General features: G+C 35.1%; 1 protein-coding gene across 1 annotated transcript; it reads left to right on the plus strand.

Annotated features, from left to right (window-relative positions):
* Positions 1-2,639: 2,639 nt before the first annotated feature.
* LOC100051073 (pancreatic alpha-amylase) lies at positions 2,640-11,024 on the plus strand. Its single transcript, XM_014740242.3, has 10 exons — positions 2,640-2,827; positions 3,187-3,333; positions 4,420-4,617; positions 5,332-5,562; positions 6,222-6,355; positions 7,134-7,256; positions 7,351-7,450; positions 9,118-9,236; positions 9,348-9,473; positions 10,801-11,024. The coding sequence occupies exons 1-10, from the start codon at positions 2,660-2,662 to the stop codon at positions 10,988-10,990; spliced, it is 1,536 nt and encodes a 511-aa protein (XP_014595728.1). The 5' UTR covers positions 2,640-2,659; the 3' UTR covers positions 10,991-11,024.
* Positions 11,025-11,236: the final 212 nt, after the last annotated feature.

The following is an 11,236-nucleotide window of genomic DNA, read 5'->3' on the forward strand; positions in this document are numbered from 1 at the left end:
ATATTCCTCATTTTATTATTGTTTTTTGTTTTTATGCATGGATTTGTCCCTTCTCTGACTTAACGTGGTCTCTAGAAGGGTCTTGTCCAAAAGAAATGTAATGAAAACCATGACTGTAATTTTAAAACTTTAGTAGTCATATTAAAAGGCATAAAAAGAAACTGGGGAAATTAATGTTAACAATACATTTTATTTAGTCTAATGTATCACGGAACATTATGTCAACATGTGAACGACAAAAAAATCTTAATTTTTTTGCTTTCTTTTATCACACTAAGTCTTCCAAATCTGGAGAGCATTTTACACTTACAGCACATCTCTGTTCAGACTCATTATATTTCAAGTGATCGGTAGCCAAATGTTGCTTCTGGCTATCATACTGGGCATCACAAGTCTAGAATTCTTGAGAAACATTGACGTGATACAGAGAATGTTGATTTGTAGTAGGACCAATCTCAAATTCTGGTTACTTACCCTATAAGAAAGGATAATTTATTCAATCTCTGAGCCATAGTTCCTTCACGTGTACAAGTTTTTGCCAGGGTTATAGTAGATTGTATTGCACAATTTCTGATATAGTGATCATTTATTTAAAAAAAATCAGTGAGGGGGCTGTCCCCATAGCTGAGTGGCTAAAGTTCTGTGGGGTCTGCTTTGGCAGCCTGGGATTGTTGGGTTGGATCCTGGTGTGGACCTACTCTGCTCATCAGCCATGCTGTGGAGGTAACACACATACAAAGTAGAGGAAGATTGGCATGGATGTTAGCTCAGGGCTAATCTTCCTCAAGCAAAGAAAGAGCAGGATTGGCAATGGATGTTAGTTCAGGGCAAATCTTCCACAGCAAAAAATAAATAAATAAATGGTATCACCACCAAATATCTGCTTTTTTTTTCAGATTATTTATTTTTTTTTCCTTTTTCTCCCCAAAGCCTCTCAGTACATAGTTGTATGTTCTTGGTTGTGGGTCCTTCCAGTTGTGGCATGTGGGATGCTGCCTCAGCGTGGTTTGATGAGCAGTGCCGTGTCCGTGCCCAGGATTCGAACCAACGAAACACTGGGCCGCCTGCAGCGGAGCGCGCGAACTTAACCACTCGGCCACGGGGCCAGCCCCCCAAATATCTATTTTTAAAATTTTTCTCTTTCCCTCATTCTTCAGCTCTTATCTATCCATAAACCTATTGCTACCTCTGAAATATATCCTGTCAGTACCCTAGTTCAAGCCAAGCACTGCTTTCCTGGACCAGTAAAAAAGGCTAACTGAGGTCCCTGCCTCCACTTCTGTCTTCCTAAAATACAATTTCTTCACAGCAGCAAAAGTGATTTTTTTTTTATAGTGTATCTGAATCTCTCAGCTCCCCCTCTTAAAGCCTCGATGGCTCTCTCTTTCTTTATGTTCTACAAGGTCCTGCATGATTTGGCTTACCTCTCCAACCTCATCTCGTTTTACCCTCCACTGTATCACACTTTGATTAGCTGCACTGACAGACAATTTTTTTTAATGTTGCTTGAGTATTTTAAGCTTTTTCCTTCCTTGGCTTTTTCCTGTTGTCTTTTCCTCTGTGTAGATTGTCTTTCTCTGATGCTCAAATGAATGGCTCCTTCTAATCCTTCAAATCCCAGCTGAAAATCACTCGGAGATGCTTTCCCTTACTATCCAGTCTAAAATACCCTGGTGGTAAAGTCATTTTCTATTTTATTACCCTGTTATTTCATACTAGTTCTTATTGCTATCTTAATTTGTTTTTTGTTATGATTACTACTATTTACTCATATATTTTCTTTCCCTTCCACTAGAATGTAAGCTCCCTGAGACCAAGAAACTTGTCTGTCTTGTCTTGTTCATCGTATCCTGAACATCATCCACATGCTTAGCAAAAAGCAGACACTCAGTTAATACTTGTTGGATTAATGGATTAAGTTTTTCTGACCTGTACTATTTTTTGTAGGATTTCACTCACATTAAGAAGGAAAGGGTTGCGAATTCGTTAATTTAGTGTTTTACCAGGTACAAGAGATATTTGCTATAAAGAGGAAAAGAAAACCCCACCCTACTGCTATAGCCATTGAATTAAGCATAAGATTTGGTGGAGAGGAAAAACAGTCTGTTTCCTCAATTCATGTACATTGAACTTCCAAATAGTTTCTTAAATCTTAATGCAGAAATTTAAATAACTAAAAATTTGGATTGGGAGTGAAAAACAGAACTGAATTAAATATCCTGTCTCTTTTTGAATTTGAAACATTACAAATGTTTGCAAATAGATAGTTAAGGCATATTTTGACTATGAATTCAGTTGTCTCTGATTGTTACTTTCCTTTGATTAGTGAGGGACTCAGAAGTAAGATCTAATCCTAATTAAATAATACATGTTTAAGCTCTCTTTATGTATATCTATAATGCCAGATGTTTAAAAAGGTTAATATTCCCTCGATAAGGAAAACATTAAGCTCTAAGAGGTCATTTAGATTGTTTTCCTGGGAGATTTTACGGATGTTCTTCACCTGTTAACATTATTATTGATAATTTTTTTCAGATTATAAATAAATAAATGGCTTGTGCTCTAAGTACCTATTCATGTAAATATTTACTTAGTAAAATATGCTTCTTACAGGAATATAAATAGTTGCTGCAAAGAACCCTGACAACTTCAAAGCACAATGAAGTTCCTTCTGTTACTTTCAGCCATTGGGTTCTGCTGGGCTCAGTATGACCCACATACCCAAAGTGGACGGACATCGATTGTGCATCTGTTTGAGTGGCGCTGGGCTGATATTGCTCTTGAATGTGAGCGATACTTAGCTCCCAAAGGATTTGGAGGGGTTCAGGTGGGTATTGTTCATAGGATGCACTGCAGTTTGTGCTGTGCTTATAGTAAATTGTATAATGATCTGTATCTGTGAAACCGGGGCAACATTTTACTTCAGGAATAAGTACTCTGAGTAAAACAGTTTTCTAAGGAAGAAAACATTTAGTACTGTTGGCAACTTTATGTTATGTTTCTGATAGAATCTTTCTTCAGTAGGACATTTTCAATGTGCTATTAATATTTTCAAGCGGTTGTAAAGTAATGTAGCTGCTATACAAAGCTTCAGACATAATTTTAGATTATTGCTTAGTTTCTAGAGTATCCAATGATATAAAGTAAGCCACAGTTTGATACTTACTAAGACTGTTCTATTTATAGGTCTCTCCACCCAATGAAAATATCGTAGTTAATAATCCTCCAAGACCTTGGTGGGAAAGATACCAACCAATTAGCTACAAGTTATGTACAAGGTCTGGAAGTGAAAGTGAATTCCGAGACATGGTGACCAGATGTAACAACGTCGGTGTAAGTGAATGAAAATTGCCTTTCAAAATATTATATGGGAAAATCCTCTCTCTCTCCTGTCTCTTGCTCTTTTTCAGCAGAATATTTTCCATATTTCTTAATTTTTATTTTACTTCGTACTTTAGCTATAATTAAAATTTAATTATTGCCTTATTTTCAATTTTGGTAAATCTTTGTATGTGTGTCATTTATCTACTAAAGACAATGTTAAGTCAAATTTTAATCCGAACTTATTTCTAAAGCAAAATATCAACTTTTAACCTTTGTAATTATACACATTTCTAGGGAACTCTTTTCTAGTTAGGAATTGGAAATTCCAGTTACAGTATTTGCTGTCACTTTTATGTGACTTGTATCTCCACCCATAATTATTCCTGGGTCTTTTTACCCATAGGTTTTTTTTTTTTTTCTGAGGAAGATTAGCCCTGAGCTAACATCTGCTGCCAATCCTCCTCTTTTTGCTGAGGAAGACTGGCGCTGAGCTAACATCTGTGCCCATCTTCCTCTACTTTATATGCGGGATGCCTGCCACAGCATGGCTTGACAAGTGCATAGGTCCATACCCGGAATGCGGGCTGGCAAACCCCAGGCCACCAAAGTGGAACCTGTGAACTTAACCACTGTGCCACCAGGCAGGCCTCTTTCCCCATAGGTTTTTTGATGGTAAATAGTTATATTCTCTCTGATGAGGAGCATAATGAGAAACAATGTCTACCTTCCTCTCTACAGATGCCAAGTAGATAGTAGAGGCTGATTACTTCTTTTTTAGGATGGCCCATGGAAATTTCAAAAACCAACAACCTCTCCTGTCTCAACTCATTCTAACCTACTGCCCAAGTGCTCTTCGCATTTTTCATAGTTATGGTAGTTTTTGGTTCTCTCAATGCAAGTGGCTAGAATGCATGTAGGTCTTCAGTTCACATTGATTTCCTTTCACACTTGACTTTTTGTCTTCTAGGAAGTTAAGTTATAAAATGGCAAGGAAATATTTTTGAGTGTTATTTATATGCTGTAAACTTTCATCAATAATATTACAGATTTCTACCTCTCCATAAGTCAAACTGAAATAGAAACTTTGCCTTTCAGGTTCGTATTTATGTGGATGCTGTAGTTAATCATATGTGCGGAAGTGGTGGCGGTGCAGGAACGAGCAGTACTTGCGGAAGTTACTACAACGCTGGAAGTAGGGACTTCCCAGCAGTCCCATACTCTGGTTGGGATTTTAATGATGGTAAATGTAACACTGGAAGTGGAGAGGTTGAGAACTATAATGATATCTACCAGGTAATTAAAAAAAAACAGTGATCTGAATAAAGAGCCATCTATGCCTTTAATTATCCACATGTAGTTTATTGATTTCCATTTTTTTATTGAGTTATTGATAGGTTACAATCTTGTGAAATTTCAATTGTACATTAATGTTTGTCAGTCATGTTGTAGGTGCACCACTTCACCCTTTGTGCCCACCCCCCACCCCACCTTTCCCCTGGTATCCACTAAACTGTTCTTGGTCCATAGTTTTAAATTCCTCATATGGGTGGAGTCATACACAGATTATCTTTCTCTCGCTGGCTTATTTCACTTAACGTAATTCTCTCAAGGTCCATCCATGTTATTGCAAATGGAATGATTTTGTTCTGTTTTGCAGCTGAGTAGTATTCCATTGTATATATGTACCATATTGATTTCCATTTTAAATATTAGCTTAGAGTCCTTAGGAAAACAGGAGTCCAAGTCTGACTGTTTAAAAATAAGAAACCCAAATCAATATTTAAAACATTTTCCCCAATCAATTAAAAAACTCACCTACTTTATTTCCTACATTCTCCATTTTTCTAGTACTAGAAAATATTTCAAAGGTATGTCCATATCAGAATGTCAGCATCCCTATAGTCCCAATGCAAAGATCTGTTACTGAATAAATGAATGAATAATCACATGAAATCTCGAGTAAAGATGATGTTTTATGTATCAATCACAAAATTTTTGCCTCTACAGGTCAGAGATTGTCGCGTGGTTGGTCTTCTTGATCTTGCGCTGGAGAAAGATTATGTGCGTTCCACGATTGCTGCCTATCTGAATCGCCTCATCGACATTGGTGTAGCAGGGTTCAGATTGGATGCTGCTAAGCACATGTGGCCTGGAGACATAAAGGCATTTTTGGATAAACTGCATAATCTAAACACAAAGTGGTTCCCTCAAGGAAGTAAACCTTTCATTTACCAGGAGGTACGTCAATATATATATGTGCATATAAAATAATATTATTTAAATCATTAGAAAATAAACGGCAGATTTAGTTGAAAATAAAATTTCTGTTGGTTAATGGCTGAACCATTTCTATCAAACAGTGTTCTTTAACCTCCTTTTATTCAGAGACAACACAGCAAACTCTTTGTTCCAAGAGGTTTTATGGAAGAGCAAAGAATTTATTTATGCTGCAGACATCTCTATGTAATTTGCCATCTCCCCAGAGACCATTATAAAACACAGATAATAATACAGTTGTTGTCTCAAGCCAGTCTATCTGAGTTTAAATCTTGGTTATAGCACTATTCACTGTGTTCGTTTAGGCAAATTGATTAACCTTTCTGTGCAACCATTTTTTCTTGTGAAGAAAAGAGATAATGATAATGGTTAGGTCTTTGTTTTCTTTGGAGAATTAAATGAGTTAATATTTACCAAGCATGTAGAAATGTTGTCTGCCAGATATTAAGTGCTGCATATACTTCAGCAAAAAATTTTTTTTAAAAATCTTGTTTAAGGAAAACCATTTGAAGCATTTCAAATAATATAGTTTAAAGCCATTTTCCATATAATATTAATGTGATGGTTAAAATTCTTTAAAGCTCCTATTTAAAATTACATATTCTTCTGTATTTCTATAGGTAATTGATCTGGGTACTGAGCCAATTAAAGGCAGCGAGTACTTTGGGAATGGCCGTGTGACAGAATTCAAGTATGGTGCTAAACTAGGCACAGTTCTGCGCAGGTGGAATGGAGAGAAGATGGCATACTTAAAGTAAATGAAATATGATTTATCTTTTGAATTATTTCACAGATTTATTAGTCATATTACCGCAGTATGAGTTATCTTCTTAGAACCTTTTTAATTAGAAAAACTCTCAAAGATTCTGTTGCCAATAATAACTGGTATAGAGGTCCAAACTCCATAGATCATCTTTATTATTTAGAATGTCAATGACAAGGAAGTATGTCTAGAAACCCAAAACATAACTTAGAGATTTTAATCTACCTATTATATGACTTTACTAGATTTGACTAATGTTTGCATATAATCTGTGACGGTCAGATTGTTATTAAAATGACTCTATCATTTATGAACTGCCTACAATGTGGCCATACTGTGGAAATTACATATATCATATCAATTAATTAGTTTCAAACATTAAAATGTTTATAGTATAAGAATAAAATATTGAGGCCTTATTTTAGCCCAGTTTGCCATTCTGGATAAGATGATATGCATGTTGCTACCTCTGAAATTCATCTAAATTATAATATACTGAAACTTCTAAAAGGACTTTTTACAACAAAAATCTTATACCTGTAGCATGAAAGTAATACAAGTAATTCATACACATATACATACATGAGATGTATTTGTAGATAATATACCTACATAGTTTCTCTAAAAAACCCCGTAGAATAACCATTTAATTAGAGAGAGAATTTCCTTTGAGGATGGTATACTAAAAGAAATACACATTTAGGTTACTTTAAAGCTATTTTAAAAGATATATATATATATATATACATATATAATTTTTTTTAAATAGGAACTGGGGAGAAGGCTGGGGTTTCATGCCTTCAGACAGAGCACTTGTCTTTGTGGATAACCATGACAATCAGCGAGGACATGGAGCTGGAGGAGCATCTATTCTTACATTCTGGGACTCTAGGTAAGAAACTAAGTTCCCCAATTTTTTTTACCTACCTTTTAATGATACTAAAAATATCATTTCTTCTATGGTGCTGTCATTTTGTAACTTTCAGACTGTACAAAATGGCAGTTGGATTTATGCTGGCTCATCCTTATGGATTTACAAGAATAATGTCAAGCTACCGTTGGGCAAGAAATTTTCAGAATGGAAAAGTAAGTTTTGGTGTTGTTCGAAATATCTTTTTCTCAAGGAAGAAAAGGAAGGAAATTTGGTTTTAATTTCACATGATGCTATTACATTTACTATTTATCAAATATTTATTAAGAGAAAACCTGATGCAGGACCCTTTTAGCAATGAAGTGGATATTAAAAAATTAAAATTCACAGTCAGGGTCCGTTGTCAAAGAGTATGCAAACTGCTTCAGAAATATGACAAATATATCGCCTCACGTGAAAAGAAAACACTTAAAAATAAGAATACATTGAGTAAAATATGTACTTCTCCTAAGTACCTACTTCATAGGGTTGATATGAGGCTTATAAGTTAACACTTGCAAAGGACTTCAGACAGTACCTACCCAAAGTATGAGCAATATAAATATTCATTAAATGCCTTTTTAAAAAAGTTCTATGAAATGCACAGAAATTATTCACTTGAATTGAGGTTAAATAGGGGAAGTATCTTATAAGAGGAAGGAAATTATATGTATTAAAGAAGAGAAATTTGTAGGTTATTCTGGGAAAGATAAGGGTGAGAAAAATATTTGTGATATGGTAAATACATTAACCTGAGTAGCAATTCTTTTAGAAAGGAAATGAGTAATAAGATTATGAAGATTTTTGGAAAGTTTTTATTTAAACTGAAGATTTCAGACGCAGCATCATACAGCAATTGCACAACTAAAGTAGAAAACCCTCTTTACTACAAGCCAGACAGGTATTTAATTAGTTTCTTCTTGAGTCCTTTCAAATTGAGAAATCCACTACTTTATACAGCAACTCATTCTATTGTTAGGCAACTTTGATATTTAGAAAATGTCCCTTTATAGGAAGCCAACTTCTAATTTCCATGAGTTGGTCTTATGTCTGATGTCATGAGTCATGGACCATGACCATTTCCCTTTTCCTCAGAACTTTTCCACTTTCCCAAGACTTCTGCATGCTAAAAACTCTTAGCTTTATCCACTAGACATCCCATGACATGATTTTAAGAGACACTTAGAACCTTTCTAGATATAATCTGCTTTTTCTATGACTACCTTTAAAAGTACAAATCAGAAAGACACCATATTAAAAATTTGGTCAATTTAGTAAAGAATATTATGATGTGTTGATTAGTATAGTTATCCAAAAGGAAGAATGAAAGGAACTAACATTTATTTAGCAATTATCATATTCAAGGCATTTTCACAAATATTATTTAATTTTTATAGCACTTAAGCAATATGGCCCTTTTACAGAAGAGGAAAATGAGGCACAGATTAATTACGCATATCGTCTAAGTTTTCTTAGCAAGTGGTAATAGAGCCCATGTTTTAATCTTGCTGTTTCTGATGCTGAAGCCCTTGCCATTTCAATGACATTGTCCTGCCTACAGTGATATTAAGAACCCACTGCAATCTCTGGATAGAAACTGAGAGAGTAAAAATATCTTCCCCCTGTTTGAAATAGGGCACTAGAGAATGAGACTTGGGAGAAGATGCTGAGGCCTTGGTAGACGGCTGTAAGAATACTGCGGGAGTGGCATTCTAAATAAAGAAGCTGCAGACACAAATAGCAGGGCAGACTGGGTTTGGTGTACAGGAGAAGGAAGAAGCAAACACATGTAATGTTATAAAACTGAGCTTTTTAAGTTAGAATTCTTTTTGTGCTGATTAAGGATGTTAATGATTGGATTGGGCCACCAAATAATAATGGCGTGATTAAAGAAGTTACTATTAATCCGGACACTACTTGTGGCAATGACTGGGTCTGTGAACACCGATGGCGTCAAATAAGGTAGGAATACCTATGTAGAGATATCCTCTCATGATAAACTTCCTTAACATTTTATTGTAAACCATTGAATTATTCATCAGCATTTTGTATGATACGATATGTTGTTTTTAGGAACATGGTTGCGTTCCGTAATGTAGTTAATGGCCAACCTTTTACAAACTGGTGGGATAATGGTAGCAACCAAGTAGCTTTTGGAAGAGGAAACAGAGGATTCATTGTCTTTAACAATGATGACTGGTAAGTAGATGTAATAGTAGAAATTACATTTTATACTAACTTGTTCTTGGTTTATTCTTTTCCCGCTCATTTACTTTTTTCATATCTGAAAAATTCTCCACTCAGTAGATTAAGAAAACAGAGAGATCAGAAAAGGCCGAGAAGAAAAATGATGATGGCTCTTCTTCTTTTGATCTCCTCTTTAAAGGACTTTCTGTTCTAAGTAGAGTTATGTTTTTGTGCACACTTGCATACCACGTGCGTACGGATATGACTCATGTATATGCTCACATGCACACCTCACACGAAATACACAGCGTACTTAGTATAAATGTTGTGGAATCACTAGAAGAACATGTCTTACATACCTGTTGTTATTTTTTTAGTAATGGAAAAATACTGCCTCAGAGCTGAAATATCTTCCTTCTAGCTCTTTTTCTCAACTACTCCTGTATCTGGTTCTTTGGTCTTCTTTCTGCATTTCCCAGTCTCTCTGTGACAAACAGCATTTTTTAAGCATATGTATAAAGAATATGTATCTTACGGTCAATGATTCACCTCAGGAGATTGTTGGGTGTTGGTTCTGAGACTTCTCTGCCTGCTTCTCATTTGTAATCCTTATATCCTCTGCCTCTCGTGTACAGACTCCCTCAGATGCAGAACCATAGCTTAGAAGACTTTGCAAGCAGTTGAAATGTCTCAGTCCAAGGCCAACTTCACTCCTGCTTAGTGCCTTCTAGCCTAAATCATATTTTACTGACAAAAAATAAATCAAATATATCTCTTTCTTGCCAAAAGTATCCATGGTTAGTCCTTCAATTTCTGTCTTTTGTGGATGGGAGAACCAACGTAAATTTATGAGACAGCTTTATATTTAAAACCATATACTTCTTCACAGAAATGCTAGATTATTTTTATCTCCAGCCCAAATGCCTCTTGGAAGAAAGAGATTTTCCAAGAAATAATCCAATTTCCATTCATGAAAGCAGTCAGTATTTTCGTACATTTGAATGAGGACACATTTAAAATACTTGTGTTTACCATAGGATATACTTTTTTCTAAGGGTGGCAGTTCACTCATATCTTCAGTGATATTCCTCTGCCTTAAGTTTTTGGTAAAATTCACAAAAGCCTAGGGAATTGCTAAGTCTTCTGTAGGATTTCTTCTGGTCCTGAGAATACTTTTTACACCCACTGGGGAGGTCTTTGTGTTTGAATTTTCTTCTCACTGAGACCTTGATTGCTTAGAGTTCTACAGCACAAAGTGAAGCTGTTTGTTTTAGAGATAGTCTGTATTCGTGCTTTTAGTTGTGTTGAATTCAAGTTAATCTTGAATTTTATTTTGCAGGGCATTGTCTTCAACTTTGCAAACTGGTCTTCCTGGCGGCACATATTGTGATGTTATTTCTGGAGATAAAATTAATGGCAATTGTACAGGAATTAAAATCAATGTTTCCAGTGATGGCAAAGCTTACTTTTCTATTAGTAACACTGCTGAAGATCCATTTATTGCAATTCATGCTGAATCAAAATTGTAAAATTTGAATTAAATACATGCATCCTGAGAAATAACCAAGTGTACTTCTTTTCTTTTACGTTCATTAATTCTTATAATTCATTAATTTTTGTAGAATCTATCATAAGTAATCAACTTGAAAAACTCAGAGAAGCATAAATCACATATAATTATACAATTATAAGATTATTACAATCAACATTTTTCTATAGTCTAGTGACTTACATTAACCTATTTGTCAGAGGAATTTCTAAGAATTCAGAGAGGC

The sequence above is a fragment of the Equus caballus genome, chromosome 5 (genome assembly GCF_041296265.1).
Source record: "Equus caballus isolate H_3958 breed thoroughbred chromosome 5, TB-T2T, whole genome shotgun sequence".
Lineage (NCBI taxonomy): Eukaryota > Metazoa > Chordata > Mammalia > Perissodactyla > Equidae > Equus > Equus caballus.

Excerpts from the sequence above, each read along its gene's own strand:
- LOC100051073 (XM_014740242.3), top strand. The coding sequence starts at position 2,660 with ATGAAGTTCCTTCTGTTACTTTCAGCCATTGGGTTCTGCTGGGCTCAG. Across the intron at positions 3,334-4,419 it reads CCAGATGTAACAACGTCGGT|GTTCGTATTTATGTGGATGC; the intron begins GTAAGTGAATGA and ends TTTGCCTTTCAG. Across the intron at positions 7,257-7,350 it reads CTTACATTCTGGGACTCTAG|ACTGTACAAAATGGCAGTTG; the intron begins GTAAGAAACTAA and ends TGTAACTTTCAG.